Raw genomic sequence first — 22,605 nt, forward strand, 5'->3', positions numbered from 1 at the left:
GCCTTTTCCTCATTTGTATGAGTGTGTGAGAGGGCACACACCACCAGGCTTTGGTATTTACAATCTTAAATGAGCCTAACATGTACTGTATGTTTTTGGAATGTGGGAGAAGGCTGGACTACCTGGAGAAAACTAGATCTTGAGGAATATGCAAATTAGGCAAATGAACCATTACACTATCAGTGACGTCGCTTGAATGGCGTTGTGTAAAAGCCACCTTATTTTTACAGTACCTTTTCACAAAAACATTTTGAAAATTTACATTCAGACATTGTTAGATGGATAGATGGATGGATGGTTGGATGGACGGATGGATGGATGTATGGATGTGATTTGCTTCCGACCGGCGTGAGTCTGTCCCTGGCGGAAAAAAGGTGGGGAATACTGGTCCGTCCCTAACCTACACTAACGCAGTAGTAAAGTCAAATACATCTTTTTTTTTTTAAATCCATAAACATTACTTCCAGCCACTGGAATGTGGCAATGAAGGGCGACCATACTGGAGGTCCCCCTTTTTTTTTTTTTATTCAGGAGAAATAATAGGCTGGGGGATCTTTCTATTCGTATTTTTCCACGAGAGAACGAGAGGCGAGGCGACCAGGATTGACAAGGAAAACATTGAGTTTGGACGTTCCTATCGAGCGTTGGCTGGCCCTTCAGAAACAGAAGTGCTCAGATGTGGTTTTTGAAGGGAAATTCATTGTGCGGAACTGAAGCTGGCAAGGAGCCGGCTCCTTGCGGGAGCCGCTCCAGAATGTTGCAGCACGGGCAACCACACATTTGGCACACCGGCTCCATTTGGGGTGGAGAAGGAAATAGTACATTTTATTCCCTTTCTCTGTCCCTTTTTTTGTTTGTTTTTTACAGCTCAAGATTCCAGCCTACCTGCGATAGTTGCCGAGCATGAATCCACAAACATGTTCGTGCAGCGTTGAGTAACATGCTTCTCCCCCCTCGTCTCACAGCACAGCTTTTGTACTCTATTATACAATTGCTGCTGAGTAGAGAAGGGGGGAGATTTTTTTTTTTTTTTTTTTATAATAATCACTTCCCACTTCTGTAATTTATATGCAATGAGGACTCCTCACGCCTGCAGCGACAATGGAGTGTGCGGAAAGCATGTGAGCTGGTTCATAAACAGCCGGGGAGTTGGCGGTGGATGGCAGATTCCCATGCTGCTTGATTGTCGAGGCTTTTTTAAAAATTGAGAATAGTGGCCTTTTACACCAAAAAAATGATATTGACTGCCTTCATTTACCTAAATCTAACATGTAACTGGTAATCAATAAATTCATGTTTGTAAGATGGACATGACTAAATCAAGCCGAATTTGTATGAAATCCGGTCGCCTTCACATTTAATAGATTCATTCATGCTGAAATGACACGAGGCAATCACGTTTCAATGCTGAGACGTCATAACACGTGTGGATGAGAGGATGAGGATGTGCATTCAAATTGCCCTTCCTATGTGGAGTTAGCATGTTCTCACTGTACCTGTCTTTACTAGACTTTAAATTGTCTGTAGGTGTGAATTTTACCTGGGTTAGTTTTAATAGGCCAAACCTCTATAAATAAACTCTACGACACTGAAAAACCATAAATCAAGTTTATTGAACTCAAATAAATTAAATTGGACTCGATCCTAGTGATTAAGTTAAATTAACCATAATAAATTACGTTGACCTAACCCAAGCACATCGATATGAATACAAGTGCTTAACCCTCCTGTTGTGTTCATTTAACAGCAATGTTTATGGGTCAATGTGACCCGCCGTAATGTTTAATAAAAAAATATCTCACATAACGTAATGCAATTTTTTTAATATTAAAAAGAGGCCAGCGTATTATGTTTAATGCATTTTTCCCCCTAGATTTTCCAAACGGTTCCATTTGATCCGCAACATAACAGGAGGTTTGAAGATTTTTTTTACGTGGTCATACTTTCCATGATTTTCATTAAAAGTAAAACACGGCAATGGCGTGCCAGTAAATGTCGCAATTGATTGGTTTGGTGATGATCGGTTGTAGTAAACGAACATTAGGCCATGTTATTTGTTTTTCTCTCGAGTGAACGTCTATGGGGAGACAAAAAGCTTAATGCCCATAAAATCACAAATACTGTGACGATTGTTTTGATATTTTCAGAGGTTAAAGTGGGCATGAGTGGAGATGTGAAGTTTGGTGACGATTCATTGCAGTTTTCTGGCATCAAGCAACTGAAAGCTTTTTTACACGTACATTAAACGTTTTAGACTGTGACCTACAATGACACCTCAAGACGATCAAAGCATTCTAGTGTTAAATGTACTGCCCGTTGGCAGAAGTTTCTTGAAACAGAACCGTATGTTCCGGGGATGCTTTGCTACATTCAGTATAGTATTACAGTACTTAAATCTGCGTCAATGAGGATTTGTGTGGCGTAATATTATCATCTTTTTTGTTTTATTAAAAATCCTGTTGGAGCACAAGAATAAAGAATAGAGTAGTGAAAAACGATCTAAGGACAAATTGGGGTTATTTTGCCGTCGTATGTACGGAGCTCCGTTGTAAAACCGAGATCCCTGTACTTGTTGTGCTCCGCTGTTTTCTTGTCAATTGGCTGATGTGGCTGCAAATGTGCACCCAAATATCCATAAATTTGTGTATTGGTCACAGAGGCCTGACCGTTTTCCTCGCTTGACTTCACCACAATAGGGCGGCCGTATATTAACAAGCTGACTGAAATCCCATCTGACAAGCTGTAACAAATGCGTGCTTCGGTGCTGTGTGGGCCTGGCTTCTGCTTTCACTGTAGGTGTCGCTGTCCTCTTCAACCTGGATTGTTTGAACAAATGTTACTGACCCCCAGCTAAAAAGATAATAATCCAGCCACTTCTTATCTTATTCCCACAGCCCGCCGAACCTCAGTGCAGGCGTAGCCCCTGGTGAGGGCACGTACCGGTCGCCCCCCTCTAGGGTTAATAGGCCTACTAATAAGCCTGCCCCCATCCTTAAGTGAGGTCTGAGATTCCCACGCTAAAGGATTAGCCTGTCACCTTTATCAGACAACCTTGCTCACCTGTGCGGAGGTAGAATAATATTTCTTTTTCACAGGGTTTCTGTAAAATTACAGAAGGAATCCAGCATTGTGCCTTTTGTATAGAACCGAGCGAAGATAATTGTGCTTTCATACGGCGACACGACATCCTCCAATCAGATAATTGTATGTGTGACCATGTCAGACACCGTGAATGTCAAACTAGTTTGACACGCAGCCGTCGTCATGGCTTCTGATAGAAACTCAGAAAAGTCCTTGCCTTCACAGTCACCAAAGGAAAAATGAGGAAAATGCCAGCTTTCAGGAGCGGTGTTGAAGGGGATAGGTAAGATTGAGGATGGTTTTGGTGGAACTTTAATTGGTTTCAACTAAAAAGGATTTGAGAAATGAGTGCCTGTCCGTCTTTATATTGTAGAATGTCCTTAAACACAGCATCCTGCCTCTGTTACAACTATCTACAACAGTGGTGCCTTGGGATTATAGCTTAGCTTTGCAGTACGCTATCTTATTGCTAACGATAATTAGCATCTATGTTATTTAAACTTGTACGCAGCTTGTTGGAAAAAAACTGAAACCTGAATCTGTCTGTGTCATACTGTCCCCATGTGGTCAAAGCGTTCACACTAGAAGGAAGGAGCAGAATTCAATTGATGGGAAAAACGGATTCATTCTTTTAAAATTATATTTAATTGTCATTACTGTATGTTTTATGAAGTACAATATTATAGAGTGCTATTTTTTCTCAGTAGAAAAAAACATATTACAACAGTTTTTGTTCTTTTGTGGGTTGGAGGCAGGAACGGATTAAAGACTTTTCCATTCATTTCAATTGGTAAAGATGATTTGCGATACGAGCGTTCTGAGTTACAAGCATGACCATGGAACAAATTAAATCTCAAAGCACCGCTGTACCTAGATGGAAATTTGCCAGTTTGACTTTGTTGCCACATTCCATGTCGCTGCCATTTATACAGAACAGTGACAGTGAATGCGAGGAGTGAGTTTCGGGAATAAAACTTCACACTTCCCAGACATCGTGGTGCTGCATGCTGCATTTCATACAACTCTGACACGACACAAAAATCCTCTGGGTTGACTCCATGCACCCCGTTTTGTGTTGGTGCAGCTTATACAGAACACAAGGAAAAAGGCGAGAAAAATTTCCAACCAGTGTGTTTGGAGGAGCCGCCCCATTTCCGCCCAGTAATGAGAGTGGCGCACCAACAGCGTCATGTGGTCGCCAAGCTTGTACGCCGCACGCTAGCAGCGTTGTGTTCCCGCTCGGGACGTTCCCAGAAGGTGGGGGGTCTACGGATTGAGCGCTGTGCCAGTCTGCGAGGGGTTCTGGGAAATATACGCATTCCAGTCACCCCTGAGTCCAAGTGTATGTGTGTGTGCGTGTATGTGTCAGGATTGGGCGAGCAAGCGCTGGCTAGCCTCGGCCGCTAAGCACTTTGGAATGTCGCCTTGGCACTCCACCACTAAAGCAACACCAAAACAAAGAAAGATATATAAAAAGAACTTTATTGCCATACCATAATAGACAGCGTGCACCAAATTAGTGGCCTGGGGTGTCATCTACTTAAGACAAATAAACGCCTCCCTCAAATAAACTCAAAAGAAACAGGCACTAAGTGTAATTACTTCAGTACATAGAGCAGTGATTCTCAACCGCTGTGCCGTGAGAGATCATCAGGTGTGCTTGGGAATTTATCACTTAAGTTGACCAGAAATTGTTTATTTACTACAAATAATCTACGCGAATGACATGTAGTGACAGGCAGAACAATCAAACACTCTTTCACTAGATACCGGAAGGTGCAGAATTGACCTGCTTGTCCACTTTTTTTTTTGGTTGTGCACCATGAGATTTGTCTGATGTAAAATATGTGCCTTGGCTTGATAATGGTTTGGAAACACAAGAGTTGACTGCTGACCCGGTTTTTTAACTCTGTTGCTGGCCAAAATAGAAGCACCTACCACATGCTGTAAAAATGAACTCGTGTCATTAATGACGGTTAGTGAACTCTGACGTGGGCCGTTGTGTGAGTCCCTGTTACCTGCTGGGTTCCTCGCGGTCTGCCTTGTTTTCTGGACTGAATGTAGTGAACGCCTGTTTATTACTATGTATACGTTCCAGACTCGCCACAACGGTATTTTTTTCTGCCTGCTTTACATTTATTGAAAGCGCTTTTTACAGTGTTCTTTAGTGACTGCTCTCATCATCTCGCTGTCAAGAGATGGGAGACCATCGTACAACAACACATTGAGGAAATAAATCTACCAGTCTTTCACATAGTTCTTACAAAAGAGGCAAAACATTGTTTATTTAAACACCAAAATGTCCAACCAAGCTACATGAATTTTGCCTAAAGTTCATTTTATTCCTTTTTAGTAGGGATAGGTGAGTACTGATACTGGATATCGATAATTTGGGTCGATACCGGGCTAATTACAAGGTATCATGTACTCATGGAGACTACTGATAACAGCCACCGATACCTAAGGAAAAAAAATCTCCTTTGCAAAAAAAGTCCTCCTTTGCAATAGTTGACGCTGTACTGTGGAAGTCTGACACACTGGCGAATCATCCCATCATCTACGTCAGAAGGAAAGGACTTTGCTCACAATTTTTGGGAATTGTATTAAATACAATTTTAAATATCAAAAGTAAGCGGTATCTGCACTCGGTATCGGTGAGTTCTGAAAGAGTGAATACTCATATTGATATCAGTCTAAAAAAAAAGTGGTATCGATCAATCGAACATCACTCGATTTTATATATATATATATATATATATATATATATATATATATATATATATATATATATATATATATATACATTATTTTAACCTCTAGTTTCACTTGACGTCAATTGTAATATTTCCGTCACCCATCTGCAGTTGAGAAAATAATTGCAGTTTAAGGACGACTATCTTGTTAATCTGCATCCTGTGGAGATGAAGGCGTGGTCCTGTGCAGGTCTGGGCTCCATTTGTGCAGCGTACTTTTAGCATGTCTAAGCGCTACCATGTGTCCATGGCTGTTGAAGCATGTAACACTGTTTGCAGAGTGGGGGAGCCACAGGAGGGGAGGGTCCAGCCACAACTTTTCAGGGCTTGGCTCAGGACTATTTAAACTGTCAGAAGGCAGGCTGTGAGTCAGCGATGATATTGGGAAGGGAGGGGGGGTGTGGGCTGCTGAGTCCACCCTTTGCTGCAGACGTCTCTCTTCTCTTCCCAAGCCTCCCCCACCTTTCTCATCCTCTCTAACGTCCCCCCAGCGCTTGCTCTGCAATGAACTCCCCTTATTCACTGGCTAATGACCACCTTTGATCCCTCGCTTTTGCATCCCGCTCTCCGGCATACTCCCATTTGACCATTTTTTTTTCCCGTCCAAAAGGCCTCACGACAAAGTTTGCAGTTTCCCGTGTCGGACAGTCAACCTTTGCCGAGTCACAAAATGCTATTTGATGTTTTTCTGTGAAACTTGACTCCAAACTAACTCTAACCCCAAAATATTTTGAAAAAAATGTGGGTTTTTTTATAAGGCAGTGACATGAGCGAAACTGCCCACATAAAATTTATAATAGAAAATAATAAAATATAATACATCTGATATAGAACCGAAAATTTAAAACAATACTTATGCATCCTGGTGTATGGTGGTGTCAAATTTTGATGGTTTCATCTTCTCCTGCACAGTCCAACAAAGTTCCCGTGGTGCAGCCGTCCCATGCCGTCCACCCGCTCACCCCGCTGATCACGTACAGCGACGAGCACTTCGCCCCGGGTTCCCATTCCGGCCATCACCCGCAGGATACCAAACCACAAGGTAAGGCAACACGCAACCCTGTTTCCGACATCGCAGAATTCCGCTATAGACACTGTTGGGCAAATTCCAACTGAGCAGAGGAGCAAAAATGGTAGCTTTGAACATTTTGTGATGGCAGTGTGAAATGTGTTGTAAATTGCAGCTTGTGGAATACCCTTGTACAGCGTCAGCATTCTGTTACTCTGATACTACCTCCAGAACTTTTCCAGGTCAAATCCGTCCCCCTGTTTAGCCTGAAAATGCCGGCTTTTATTGAAAATTCCAAAATAAACCTGTACACTGACAGTGTAGCACTTCTGTTATATCTCTTTATACTACCTCCAGAGATGGAAAATTAAAAGGTCCACTTCATCCCCCTAGTCTCTTTTAGTTCAGTTTACTGTATATAGAACGGCAAACAACACGGAGGACAAGCAGGTAAAACGCCTTGGCGTTCATGGAAAAGTGTTTTTTTCCCCCCAACACAACAAGGCAACGTACAGGTTCTTTTTAACACCCACAATCCCCTCTTGAATAAAGTGTGTTTCATTTTGAGAATTCAATACAGGAAACATTCGTTGGCCTCCACTGTTGGTTGTTAGCGTGTCTCGTTTCAAGTGAATCGGTCAATGCGGTTGAATTATACCCAAAAATATTTCATAACATATAAACATTACAAACATCAACAGCAAACATCCAGGGATCTGCGCTAATTTCATTCATTTTTGGTGATCGGCCGATATCTTAAAATATAACCGATCTTGTGATGACAACCAACACACAGTGATTTGCTGTAAACCTTTGCAGTATGTCTTGATGCAAATAACTAATGAACTAACCGAAAAGTGATCTTCCACTCTTTCCTTGACGTTTTCCCGAGTTGAAAGAGAGGCTGAAGGGCGAAGTCGCTATAAATAAACTCGAGTGTACTTTGGCGTCCGCCGTCAAAAAACTCCCAAACTGTCACATCCGAGCCGTCTTTACCTTGGTTCCTGCTCCAAACTCATTTGAAGGCGCCTGTGGGACGTCGCGCTGCCCTTTTCCCTCCCTCCTTCCCACCATCCCCCCTCGCGTCTCTCTGTAGCAACATCAAGCCAGCCGAGCTGACAGCCGCTCGGCGCCGCAACCGCGCTCGGCAGGCGAGGCCTCCGTCGTGTTTTATTTTCATCTGCTCCCCTGCACCTTTTTGTCTCTTCTTTTTCTCCCCCTCACCTTTCTTCTTCCACTTGAAAAGCGGCAGAGTGATCAGACGGGGATGTTGGCGATGATGATGATGAGGTTCTGAGGGAGCGTCTATAAATAACAAGGTGGAAGTGAGATGAAGGCAACTGAGACGTCTAAAGAAAACTGTGCTTGCTCCACATATGTCAGAGGAATCGGGCTTCAGAGGCATTCTACAAGCAGGAAATAGTTTGCGTCGATCGGAACAGAACAGAAACGTCGTTGTCACGTACAGTTGATGAAGTTTGCCGCAATCTGGTGACAAGTGCTCAGAGAAGAGCAGAGCTCCGCTTTTATTCCGCCCGTCAAACTTGACGCCTTTAAGGAGATCACATTATTGTTACAGAAATACTCTATATACAGTAGATGTATCAAGCGTGCATATATTATGCATTTTAGTCACAATTGAAGACCTTTTCCCACGTGTCATCAAAATACCACAAATGATCTATAACTGACGCATACTTAACACACCCTCTTTCTTGTCTTGCTGAAATCAGCCCTTTCTAGGCTGTCTCATGCAAATTAGCCAGCACTCGTCCTGCCCCGATGAGCCACTGGCGAGTGCCCAGAAAGACGATGAAAGCATTTTAAAGGCCTAGATAGGCCTGACGTTGGCCAACTGTGACCGACGCTTACGCCCTGTGGCGTCGGGCCGGCTGTCGGCACGTCAAGCTGGACAAATGCACCGCAACGACAGACAGCGACGCTGACCTTGAAAGTACCTTCTGTGCATGCGTGAGATGTAATACCCCTCCATACCATCGGCGGCGGTAGTCGCGGTTAGAAAAAGACAACTGGAAAGGTTTTGGCCAGGGGCGGATTATAACAACGTAAACAATGCATTCAGCTATATTTTTCGCTCACGATGAACTCCCACGCGAAGTAAACCCTCACGTTCTTGACACGGTATCGTGACATACTTACATTGTCAACCCTCGCTCTTGTACTTGGAAGAAGAGCTAGCTACTGTCACATATTTATGAACGACAACTAATCTGCCAAAAATGTGAATCCATCTTCTCGCTGCTTCGTCCTTCATGGAGCAATGGCGTCCTGGGCCTCCTCAGCGGGCACACACTTTGATCTGCTCGTTAATTATGAAGAACAATCACGGATCTTCTCATTATGGGACGTAATATGCGTAGATGGGCGGGACAGAAGGTCGCGCGGAGGGCCTTTGAACATTCGCATGGAAACCTCCTTGCTCCTTTTTGAAAAATGGAATTATCAAACAGTGACTCTGATGGGAACGGAGATGGTTTGACGGTGAGGAAGGAAATGTTGGGTGTCAGCAGGAACATGTGAAGCGTGAGGAGGGGGTGACAGGAATGGGAGGGGGGTTATTAGTCACTTTTGGGGTGTGAGTGACAAGGTTAACACACCGTATCGTCCCCCCCCCCCTCCTCCTATGCCCTCAGGGGGGCTCGAAGGAAACTTGGGGTGGGGGTGGATTAGTGGGCAGGGGGTAGTGCTACGCACGCCACGGATCCAGTGCTGCAACACAAGCTTTGGAAATCTAAGCCCCTCACTCACACTGCTTCTCTGAGGAGGAAGGACTCCTCAGACCACAGAGATTGAGGCAGGGAGAAAAGGCTATGGCTCCAGAAGGTATTAGAGTGCGGTGCTAATCTGCAGGCATTTACCCTTTTTGTGCATGAGTGTGTCTATTATAAGCATAGTCCATCTGAAAGAGCACTTATTCTCACCTCCCTTCACTTTACTCAGCAAACCCTTTGTTCAATTTTTAGTTCTGTTTCCGCCAAGCAGTTGGCTTCAATTCAGTTTAGCTTAGTTCAGCACGGTGGCTATTTTTTGTGTTTATTGCAAGGATGAAATTGCAGTGTTACAAGAATAAATCTGTCAAGTCAAGTCAATTTGGGTTAATGCCGATTCACAACATAAGTTATCCCAAGGCACTTAACAATGTTGAGCAGGTCAAAAACCACACTCCTTATACATTAAATATAGGCCACGACCTGTGTCATAGGCTGTTGCTGCTGAGTGTTTAAAGATTTCAGTGTCTTAATAATTTACAAAATTAAGAGATCTTTATTGTTAGTGTATTCTTTATCCTGGTGTAATTTCTCAGAATATGACCCGAATGGTTCGCTTTTATTTATTTTTTTGAAAAAAAAGTTCAGTTTACTTGACAACTTTTGAAAATAAAAATATTTAAGAAAAAAAAAATCATTTTTTTTGTACCGAAAATATACGGACTGAAGTTTCCAAAAAAACGAACTGAACCGAAACATGATTTAGCTAATATTTACAGTATGTATGTATGCAAATATATGTATGTATGTATGTATGGTAGTTTGTTGTATAATGTTTGTATATCTGTATAGTAGATGACCACAATCATAATTTGTGTATTTTGTTTCTGGTGTAGGAATGTCCAGGCATCATGCGGGACCAGAAATAGCCAACTTCTACTCGCTGTCTCCCGGAGGAGTGGGACAGCTCACGCCGCCACTGGGATGGTGAGGCCATCCCTTAGACTTGGACGTGTTGGATCACTCAATGAAATCTATCAATTTATCTCATCTATTTCGTACCTATACACATGATTTGTAACCAGTTCCTGACCAACTCAACAAATTATTGACATTGCAGGTTCTCCCACCACATGGTCCCGGGACCGCCGGGTCCTCACGCCACAGGGATCCCCCACCCGGCCATCGTCAACCCCCAGGTCAAGCACGAGCCCCTGCACGAAACCGACATCATGCACATGTGAGTCCCACTGTCCCCCTTTCACAGTCGTGTCACGTTCAGGTATTCCGCCAAGTAACAAGCTAGCCTACCCTTAAAGTGAGCAGCTAACCTATCGGCCCGGGCTTGTTAAAGGGGCTCCTTAGCCTCGGGGATGGTGGTGTTGCACTCAGCCAGCACCAGATCCTGGTCCCAGATGATACGGCAACACGCCTGATACAACCCTGACGTGGCGATGGCTGATAGCTGCATTAGCCACAGGCATCCTGGCGTCTTATTAGAAAGTTTCACCCCAGTGCAGTAGCTGAGCGAGTGAACGAAAGCGCGAGAGATTCTTTTGGTCCGTCTGTTGTGGAGATATGAGATTACAGCAGTACTTTTACCACCAGAAAAGGCCACCAGAGAGCAGTAAATGGAATTCAGGCAAGTGTTTGTATAAAAAAGAAAAAGATCAAAACAAACACTCTGCCTGATGTACTGCTGGGCTAATGGCGTGTTTGTATTATGTTACCATGACGACCGGGGGCGGGAACCTGAGCAATGCGACTCGAGTGGTTTCTAGTTGCTGGAGCCCAGTCTAAAGTTTGCAGGAGGAAAAAAGGAGCACCTGTAACTTGAAAGTGGCTATGGATCTTTGCCCAGCATACCTGATCATGAACTCAACGCTAGAACACCAACGTTGGTGATTTTCATTCACACATTTTTTTTAATGTGATATTTTGTGTTGGAAAATTAAAGAAGACAACTTCCAATTTGCCATACAGTGTTGTACTTTTACATAAATTGATGAAAACTGTAATTCTGTATTTTATTGATGGTTTTACTAATTTTAGCATTAGTGTTCTAGGAGAGCCTACCCATGTACAATTAACCCCTGTGCATTTGTCGTTCGGAGTTTGAGAATTAGCCTATGACGAAATTTTTGGGGGTCTATCTTTTGCTATTCTTTCATTTTTTTAAATATTCACCTATTTGCTGTTTTTGTGCTCAGGCCAAAGCAATAACCATACTGCTTTCTGCCATCTGGTAGCATCTTAGTGTAAAGGAAAACAATTGCAAGTGAGTTGAGTAGTTTCATTTCGACAAAATGTGTCCTTTGCTGCCATTTTGCGGAATCTATATGCAATGACAAACTCTTTCGGTGACTTCAGTGAGAAAAAAAACAAACTGTAACCAACAGATGGAGACAGAACGGGGAAGACCGACGGGTTGCTAAACGGTGCCCCGTTTTTCTTAGATATAAAAGGAAAACATAAAGGAAGGGTGAGGGGAAAAAAAACAATTCCCAAGCTTTGCCCCCATAAGGGAGGGGCACAGCCCGGGATTGGGGGAAAAAAACCCTCTTCCGACAGCCACATGAATAGGCGATATAAACAACACGACTCAAATACTTGCACATGCGGTAGGGAGGAGGTACCGTAACAGCCCGGACATTGTACGACTGGATGTCATTTTGTCACACTTTTGGCACCATCTCCCTGTCTTTCACCAATGATATCTTTAGCCTCTTTATGTATTTTGATTCCAGGAAGCCACAACACGAACAGCGAAAGGAGCAGGAGCCCAAAAGACCGCACATCAAGAAGCCGCTCAACGCCTTCATGCTCTACATGAAAGAGATGCGCGCCAATGTGGTGGCCGAGTGCACTCTGAAGGAGAGCGCCGCCATCAATCAGATCCTGGGACGGCGGGTAGGTGGCGGTCATTGACACGCACTTGTTTTGGGGTAATTGCCGGACTTATCCAAGGCAGTTGGAATTGGGCAAGTTTCTTGTTTTAAGAGTGAAACCACAAAGCCATATTAAACGCGTTAACAAACGGGCAAGGCAAAGAAAGCGTTTACACCCTCTAAGTGTCATCATATTTTAATTAGCAAGGAGTATTAGGGTCGCACTGAAAGGGAAAAACAAAAGGAATCACACTACGAGATTAACGTTGAAATTTCACGAGAATAAAGTCAGAAGGAAAAAAGTTGCACATTCAAGTTGTAATATTATGAGAATAAAGTTGTATATTTTCGAGTTAAAAGGTGCACATTTTTTAGGTTAGAAAGCCATATGTGTTTGAGATTATAGTCGAAACATTATGAGAATTACAGTACATTGAATAGTATATTTCCGAAATTAAAATCGTAATTTTAAGAGAAAAAGTTATATATTGTTTGGAATAGTCATAAATTTACAAGAAGAAAGTTGTATATTTTCGGTGGGGAAATGTTGTGATTTCACAGGTATAAAATTGTATAATTTTGTTATGTATATATTTTGTCTTGAAAATTCAATGAACACAATAATGTCTTCCATTTCGCTTTTGTAAAATTACAACTTTACCTTTTGAACCTATACTACTCTTTCCATCAAAAATATACAGCTTTATTCTTGTGAACTTTAACCAATTTTAACCAAAATGCTTTTTTTTTCCTCCAAAATGTGCAACTTTATCCTCCTATCCTAAGATGAAGACTTGAATCATGAAAATATAGGTTTTATCTTGGAAATGTATTACTTTTTCTATTCAAATTACAACATTGATCTAGAAAATATTCTAGAAAATATACAACTTTAGCCCCCTAAAACATACTTTGCACAATATTCTCCCAAAAACAGGACTGTAGTTTCATAAGCGTACAACTTCCTTTAAGATATAATATCTTTACTCTCTTTAAATTCTGATTATAGCTGTTGAAATATTCAACTTTATTTTTGGAATATTATGATTTTAATCCTGAAAGTCTGATTTATTCTTGTAAAATTACAATTTCGAAATATACTTTTTTGGCCTGATTGAATGATTTTTATTCTCGCAAAGTTAGGACTTTTATCTCGAAACTATAGAACTTTTTTTCTCGTAAAATTACAACTTCAGTCTCGTAGTTTTTCTTTTTCGGGTGGCCCTAATATTCCTTTATGCTATCGTGTTCTTTGCTTTGTACCTGCTTTATCTCCCACCAAACATTTTGCTTTCTTTTCTACTAAAAATGAAAAAAACACCAACAATCCAATTACTGACGACATTTTCTCCTTTTGTGCTAAAAACAGTGGCATGCGTTATCTCGGGAAGAGCAGGCTAAGTATTATGAGTTAGCCCGCAAGGAACGACAGCTCCACATGCAGCTCTACCCAGGCTGGTCTGCCCGAGACAACTATGTAAGTACCAACAGTACAGCTCTGCAGAGGTGCGTGTATGTGTGTGTGCGCGCATGACTGTGTGCGTGTACATGTGTGAATGACAAGTTGTTTAAAAAAAAAAAAAACAAAAAAAAAAACAGAGGCTACTCAATAGTCCCCTGCATGCTTAATGGACTCCATTTGGGCCGACTCTTTGTTTCAGCCTAATGTGCAATTCATAGCGTTGGATGGATTGAAGTGTCACTTTTTATAGCCGCTGCCAGTGAAATTAGCCTGCTAATTATTATGCGGTTGTTTGATGTTCCGATTGTTTTAAGCGCTTAAAAAAAAAAACACAGTTGTGCACGACGTGTATGGCGCTACAATAATATAACGTCGCAGTCCTGTGAAAAACTCAATTCCAATTTTGTCCTTTTCAAAATGTTCACGTTAATGCGACATCTGTAACGTGGAAATACCATTCATGTAAAATTTAGAAAAATGAAAAAAACGGACGTAAGTGTGTTTCACAGAACAGCAACAACAGTATAAAATAAACTATGACACATATTTTCAAGAAGTCATATTTTTTTATATTTAAATCAGAATATTACAAGAGTAAGGTATGGTTTTGAGGAAAAACGTGAGATTTTTAGATATTTTTGTATATTTTTGAGGACAGAAGTATTTCTATACTCATGAATAAAGTTGTTCTATTACATGAATAAAGTTATATATTTTTGAGAAAAAGTTGTATATTTGCTGGAAATAACTATATATATATATATATATATATATATATATATATATATATATAATAATTGTTTTGATAAAAGTGATATATTTACATTTTTTTTTAAATGTTTTTACATTTTCAGTATTGGACTAGTAATATTACATTAATGAAGTTGTATATTTTTGAGAATTTAAAAACAATTAGGAAAAAGTTGGATATTATTTAGATAAAAGTCATACATTTTTAGAAAGATATTAATTTTGAAAAAAAAAAGATTTTCTTGAGCTTTAAGTCATAATACTATGTGAATAAAGTTGTATATTTTGGAGACAAAAGTCTTAATAGTACAAAAATAAAGTGGAATATTTCACAGGATAAAAAAAATATATTTGTAAAGATAAACATTTTATGGGAATTTATTTGTATTTTTATTTTTTAAAGTGAAGTCATATTAACAGAATAGACATGATTTTTTTCAAGAAAAAAAGTCTTACATTTTTCACATTAAAATCATAATACTACAAGAATAACGTCATATAAGTGTATTTTCGAGAGAAAGTATTTTTATGTTTTTGACGAAAATATGTTGTGTGTGTTTTGAGATCACAGTCTCTTACTCCTGCGAGCGTGGCTGTGAGTGAGTGAGTGAGTGAGTGAGTGAGTGAGTGAGTGCGTGAGTGAGTGAGTGAGTGAGTGAGTGAGTGAGTGAGTGAGTGAGTGAGTGAGTGAGTGAGTGAGTGAGAGAGAGAGAGAGAGCGAGAGAGCACCAGCCTTTATGAAAAGTGTGGCTCCGGCACTCACGTTCACTCCACCACTGGCCCAAAAAAGAAAACAAAAACAGAATTTGAAAAAAAAAGTGCTTTGTGGTGTTTATCTGCCTCCCCTCGGACATCAACGGCATCCTTCCTCCTTTCCTGCCTCCGCTGCTGTGCCGCCAAACACAAACGCCTTGCTGAGCAACGTTTCCTCTATGTTCTATTGATATTGACTGTAAAAACAGTTAGCCACAACTAAAATAAAGTCAAATCGCTCATTCTTTGATGGGTTGCGTTAGAGCTATGGCATTTTAGACCCCACTACGGGGCTGGAATGAATGGTATCCTCTGTCGGTGTGCTTGTATTCCTCGCGCACCCCCAACCGTGTATGTGAGTCTCCTCTATGCTGGCAGATTAACTCGTGAATAAATGGATTAGCGGGGAACCAAAAGTGCCGCTCATATTTGAGGACCACGAGAATATCAACCTATATTCTACCCTCTACATCATCTCCCTGGGGTGGTAATAAATCCTCAGCACCTCTTTGGGAAGAAAACGTGGCGTTGTCACTGATCTTAATAGGAGTGAGCATTTTTAATTGCGTTTTAATGATAATGTCGTTCAGGGGGACTTCAAAAAGTGGACAAAAACTGGCATTCACGCTAACGTGAGCTTCGGTTATGTTGCCGCTCGCCAGGTAGAATCAAGCCACCCAGCAACACTGTCGGATGATTCATCTTTATAAAGTCCAATTTCAGTTGAAAAGTGCGCCTTAAAAATACAATTTTCATCATTTCCTACATCGTCCTCCCTTGTGAATCTATTTTAGGTAACGACTACTCACAGCTCAATGGTTTTCTGGGTTTGGTCATGTGACATTTGCAAGCTGAGCCCTTAGGCACTGTGATGCCATCTTCAGTCGATAGCAAGAAGCAAAATGGCTGCCCCCTTTTGCTGATTAATCCATATTCCAGCAGAAAAGGCCCTGACTGCAGGCCACTGGTTTCTAAGATGGTCCTTCAAAATATGCCTTAACCTGAAACCGGTCCGCGGTGCAAAACAGGTTGGGGTATGCTGGACTAAACTGAAAAAAAAAAAAACAATGACATAATCGAATACTCGACTTCCCCTCCGCTTTCATCATTTTAAAGTGGGAATCAACCCAAACACGTTTTTTTCAAGAATCTGTTCCCAGCAGACCCACTAGTTGAAACACATCATTCTGATTAATATTGCGTTTGTGGAATATGAGTTAAGCATCAAAATCCACCCCTTTGTAGCCATCTCAGGGGAGGGTGGCCATTTTGTCACTTCTGTCGACTGAAAATGACATCACAACTGTTCAGGGCTCAGGTAAAGACCAATCACAGCTGACCTGTTTTCTGAAGCTGAGCCATGTTTGGTCGTTACCTGAACCCTGAACAGTTGTGATATCATTTTCAGTCGACTGAAGTGACAAAATGGCCGCCCCCTGAGATGGCTAAAAACGGGTGGATTTTGCTGCTTAACTCATATTTCATAATAATCATATTGCCTTGTTTCAACTATTGGACCTGCATAGAACATATTCTTGAAAAAAATATGGTTGGGTTGACTTCCCCTAAAAAAATCGCCAAAAAAAATCATTAGTGCTGCAATCGCTAACAAGACGCGTTGACTGTTAGCTTGGCTGTTTTGTGGTTAGTGGCGGCGGGCTATCCGGAGTGTCCGGGGGGCATGCCGGTGGGATGTCCGGCAGGGGATGAGTGAACATGACAGTCAGCAGCAGCAGCAGCAGCAGCAGCAGCCAATCAGAGTGGTCTAGTGAGCGTGAGTGCTGGAGCCACACTTTATGCGTTCCTCTGTATATTTTTAGGGGAAGAAGAAGAAGCGGAAGCGGGAGAAGATCCAGGAGTCGGCCGCAGGTGAGTTAATGCGCCCGCCGCTCGGCCTCCAACAACGTTCCCATCTTGTCCACGTCACGCCTCCTTTGGGATTAGTCTGGCCGTTCTCTCTGCGACTCGGAGCTTTGCACATGTTTGTTTGTCTGCCTGCTCAATGTTACTTCCTGCCGACCTCGTTTTTGAGGCGTCTGAGAGACACTCTGCCGCTAACATATTGACGAGGTCATCGCTAGTCCCAAAAAATGCAACCTCCACAGTCGAACGCAACAAATTCCCAGAATGCTGATCCACTTATCTGCAGTACTATTTTATTCTGTTCTACTTTGTGCTATTTTATTTTTAGATTGTAATCTTTTTTTAATTTTATCTTAATTTTTTCTTAATAGTAATGGTATTTTCTTTAATAAACTGATTAGAATCCATTTAATAGTAATAATAGTCATCTTTTAAGCAACATTGTAACATTCTTATTATTACTTACTGATTACTTTTATTCACTTATTTTTATTTTCTTGTTTATCATTTATTTTAAAGTCACAACATTCTTTTTTTTTTTTTTTAATTACCATAACCTATTTTAATTTAAATTGTCCATTCAATTGTAATTTATTAAACTTATTAAACAGACAGCCGACATCAAGACTACGCCACTTTGAGCAAAAGCTTCTCAATTATTTTCTATTTGGCCGTGGTCACAGTTTTCCTCTTTGCCGTCTGCTCGAGAAAAAACAAAGCACACTTGTTGAGTTAATAATTTAAGTGCTCACTAAGCTAAAGTCTCACGTAGGTCAATGACTGTTCAACCTGCACTTCAGATGTGTGCCTGGGAGGCGAGTTTCTTCACCATGAGACTCAATGTAGCTAACTTTGCGCTTCATCATTTATTACTTGATTTCAAACTTTTTGTTTCTTCTTTTTGTTTCTTTAGTTATGGCTAAACAGCCAAGACCTGCATTCTACAACGCGTCATCACTTTTCTGTGGTTACATCTCACCCAAAAGCCAAAGAAAAAGCAAGTTCTTTCGACCAAGTTTAGCTTCATTTTCAAACTGTACGTTCGACTTGCGAGGTTGCACTGTTACCTTAAATGTGTTACAACAGAACAGGCGGCAATGAGCTCATGCTGACTCGAAATCCTCCAGTCCCCTTTTAAAAAATGCCATTTTCTGCAGGTACGGGCCAGAGAATGAAAACGGCGTACATCTGAGAAAATGGTAAGCCACACCTCCGCTTTCCTCCTATTAGCTCATCAAGTAAGAAGTCTCTTTGAAAAAAGCTATACAGACTAATCCTAAAAAAGGTCCATGCCATAGTCATTGTGTCCATTAAAATGTGTGTGTGTATATCTTGAAGCAGCAACAGTGTATGACATGCATTTAAAAAAAACAAAAAAACATCTGTGTTCATCTATTTTGATTAAAAGTGTAAATCCAGAGCATTTTCCCCCCAAGTTTACATCATCTTTGCTCCATATGGTCGACATGTGTCGTATATATTTTGTCAAGCAGACATTCAGGAGCTTTTTTTTTTTTGTAATGAGCTGCTTTGCCTTAATAAGATTTCACGGTGTCTGTTATATGGCCGTAACAAAAGGTGGGTTGTACTGATTGAGGCCATGTCAAAAGGTGTCACCAGGCTCAAAAAGGGAGTATTATTTGGCAACTTGTCTTAGAATATTTTCAACAAAAAAATACTTCCAAAGAAAACGTTGTATATTTTTGACGAAAGCTCCAAAATTTTCTTCAACAAAGTTGTACGGTTGATGAACAAGTCAAATATGTTCAACAAAAAAAAGAACATTTTCAAGGGAAATTTTTCTTATATTTTCAAGAAGACTTTGTTTCGTTGAAAAAAAAAAAATAGTTAATTATTTTTATTCTTCGGAAAACAGATTTTCCACAGATTTTTTGACATGTTTTTGACAAAAAGGACTTAAAATTTCAACATTTTTTCTTTACATGTTCAAGGAAACAAGTCGTGCATTTATAACAAAAAATGTTTGAGGAAAAACGGAGCTGTACGTTTTTGAACGAATAGTAACTTTTTCACCAAAAAATTTGCATTTTCAAAGAAAAAGCTGTCTAATTTCGACAGAAAATCCGTGCATTTTCAAGAAAACCTTTTTAACTTTTTTTTTATTATTGTTTCAAGGAAAAAAGTCATGTTATCAGTTATGCGTTAACAAACAAGTTGCACATTTAAGTCAAAGACCCAAGTCAAATATTTTCAGCAAAAAAAAACATTTCCAAGGGGAAAAGATGCATATCTTTTTTAAGAAGCAACTCAAGAAAAGAGTTGCAAATATTCAGAAAATGTCGTTGTTAGAGGAAAATACATATTTTAAATGAAAAAGGGCCCATTTTATACAGAAAAGTTGAATAGTCTCAAACTTTTTTTTGTAATGTAGATTTTGTAGATTGTAATTTTTTGACAGAAAAATGATCAACAACTCATTTTTCAATAAGAAGTCAAATATTCCTGGCAAAAAAAAAAAACATTTTCAAGGAAGAGAGACATATTTTCGAAGTGTACTTTTTTTGCCCAAAAATATTTTTCTTTTACCATTTTTCACATTTTCCTGGTAAAAAAAATAATTTCAAAAAAGTAGATTTGTCAAAAAACTTGTTCAGTTGAACAAACACACACAAACAAAGTTGTACTTTTCAACACCCCTTTTGCCCAAAGTCAGCTGACTGGGACAGGCTCCAGCTGGCCTTAATGAGGACAAGCGCCGTAGAAAATGCATGGATGGATATTTACCTCCCTGCCAGCATCCTGTTATTCCACCCCCGAAAAAGCCGGCCAGTTGTGACTAATCTGCTCTCGCGTCAAAAATGGCACAAAGTGTTCCACCCCGTCCATCGATTTATGACCCAGTAGCTCCCCAAATTGGGTAGCTTTTCTTCCCCCCCCCCTCCTCCGTCTCCTTCGTCTTTTTCTTTGGCCACAGTTGGCTTTCAAAGCGCTAAGAAGCCAGTCTATCTTGGATCCAATAATTAGCAGTGCCTAGCCGCGGCGGGATGGACACCTCCGTTGATTCTCGGTGACAGCCCTTGACATAATAAGCATAATGCCGAGGATCCTGCCGCAATTCCCCCAGCCTTCAATTTATGCAGATCTCACAGAGCCGGATTGAGGTTAGCTCCGTTCAGATGCCACAAAAAAATGTTTGTTGAGTTTCCTTGCAGCCCAGCCGTCTAGCATCCGAGGTCGTTTTTTCCAATGAGTTTTGACGTGTTGTGATTCAACCCTGGAAACGACCCAGTCTAACAATATTATTTTTTGTCATAATATCATAAAATGATATTTTGCGTGTTAGTTAGGGTTTTTTTTTAATAGCCAATTTGGTCATTGTTGGCTTTTCGTGGCCACGCTGGAGCGCAATCAGACATAATCTAAAATGTCCAAATTAACTACAGTTTTTATTTTTTCTGTTAGTACTGACCAGAAGTTACACAATCAATTTTTTGGAGGCCAGTTTGACCATTTTTACTGTGAATCATCCACACTGGACAACAATCGGAAAATCAGAACATTAGTTTTTGTGTTATTTCCCACATCAATGCTCATGTTACCATTTTAATATGATCTTACCATTTTTCAATTCACCTTATTTAGACACAAACAAGTCCTGGTAGGTTTAGTAGGACAACACTAGAAAGCAATTGGACGGTTCTTTTCAAATGCCATGCAATTTCTTCATGCATTTATTCCTAGCAATGATAATATGAAAAAGGATTGTACTTTTTTTTTAATTTTACAAAATTGGAAAGTTCTTGGTTGTGGTTAGTAAGCACATAACCAATTTTGTCATTTTCGGTGCTAGCCGACCACAACGGACAGCAATTGACCTTACTTTAAATACCATAAAATTAGTTTGTTGCGTTGACGCTAACATCGACGATAACATTAGCCTTGTCAAATGATCATAACGTATTTCATTTTATGAAAAACAAGGACAAACCTCTGAAATGTTTATTTTTTTAAAAACTTGTGAAAATAGCTGATAGATGCATGTAGGATGAAAAATGTGAAAGCAAGTTTTGTTTCACCCTGAAGAAATTTCCCATTGTTTATTTGTATTCCACTTCCTGACTATAGGGGGAGCCCAGGAGCAAAAATACATAAGAGGATTCCTTCTCTACTTAGCTTAGTCATTTTGTGTTATGAGCTTCAGTTCACTGTGCATTTGTAAAACCGAGCTGAGTAGTTTTCCACATTTGGATGTGGGTGCTTTTGTTATCGTAAGCAAATCGAACCGCAGGACGAGCGCACAGCTGGACAGCGCCACAACAAATCTTCCCCAAGCGGCGCTCTGAAATGTTTTCATTTTAAGGAGGTTTTTCTACATCTCATTCACCTGTTGACTCATCGCTCTGATTCCCAACCTTTCTCGGAATTTTAGATCAAATTATTTAAAGCATTGTATAAAAAAAAAATACCTCATTTAAAGCAGTTTGATTTACTTCCTGTGGTGGCGTATCATCTCTGCTCACGTGTGCAGCCAAATTTAAGAGGGTAGTCGTCACCGCTGCGAAGATGGTCAAACCCGGATTATAGGTTGTTTTAATTTTACTTGCTTGACGCTTGTTAATTAATTTGCACACTTTCCAAAGCCAAATTCAAATGGTTGCATGTCTTTGGCGTTTCATCTCAGAGCTCAATTACGAGCAGCACACTCGTGGGCAGAAGAGAAAGGCGTCTCTGTTTGTTATTTTGAAGTTATCACTTATGGCAAAGAAAACAAGAAAGTAGAAGAAATGTGATTTAACATTAAAGGGCATCATGCATAAATCTTGTTTTGCCAGGAACTTCACGCATAATCTTGCTTATTTACAGCATGCATTGATGGCCGAAATCAAAAGCTTAATTCATCAGTTCACGCTTCTATGCATGTTTTTGTGCTTGAAAATTCCTCCCTGTTGCACAGTTGAACAAATACTACAGGACAAAGTATTGTAAAACAATCAAATGTTCATATGTTTCATATCTTTGTTGTTGCGAGCATTAAAGTACCAAACAGAAGTTATTAAATTCACCATATATACTTTTGAAATAGTCGGAGGATTAATCGGAATTTTTTTCTTGCCAAATATCGGCACCGGCCTCAAAAAGCACATATCAGTCGGGCCCTTGTACAACACCATAAACAGTGATTAGATGCCCTTGTGGGATACATATGTGTTCGTCTCCCACCGCATCTGATATTCGTCCTCCTTCCTTTGAGAGGAAGCGAGCATGAAAAGGAGCTTGTTGTAAAGCCTCAACTGTGTTTGTTGACACGTGGCCTGTTGTTTAGACTGCTCCCCTGCGTGCGTTAACCCGGAGTCAC

General features: G+C 40.5%; 1 protein-coding gene across 8 annotated transcripts in view; it reads left to right on the plus strand.

Moving 5' to 3' along the window:
• lef1 (lymphoid enhancer-binding factor 1) overlaps positions 1-22,605 on the plus strand; it is a 63,337-nt gene that overhangs the window by 35,620 nt on the left and 5,112 nt on the right. For 2 of the 8 annotated variants that reach the window (XM_086032242.1, XM_086032245.1), the window contains exons 4-10: positions 6,747-6,876; positions 10,469-10,559; positions 10,693-10,812; positions 12,320-12,482; positions 13,830-13,937; positions 17,246-17,294; positions 18,446-18,487. In XM_086032242.1, the coding sequence (XP_085888368.1) occupies positions 6,747-6,876; positions 10,469-10,559; positions 10,693-10,812; positions 12,320-12,482; positions 13,830-13,937; positions 17,246-17,294; positions 18,446-18,480 (696 nt within the window). In that variant the 3' untranslated portion in view covers positions 18,481-18,487. The remainder of the gene's footprint in view (positions 1-6,746; positions 6,877-10,468; positions 10,560-10,692; positions 10,813-12,319; positions 12,483-13,829; positions 13,938-17,245; positions 17,295-18,445; positions 18,488-22,605) is intronic. The other 6 variants (XM_086032238.1, XM_086032241.1, XM_086032243.1 and 3 more) reach the window with 5 other exon arrangements.

The sequence above is a fragment of the Filicampus tigris genome, chromosome 6, assembly GCF_054856515.1.
Source record: "Filicampus tigris isolate MCC_2025a chromosome 6, RoL_Ftig_1.0, whole genome shotgun sequence".
Lineage (NCBI taxonomy): Eukaryota > Metazoa > Chordata > Actinopteri > Syngnathiformes > Syngnathidae > Filicampus > Filicampus tigris.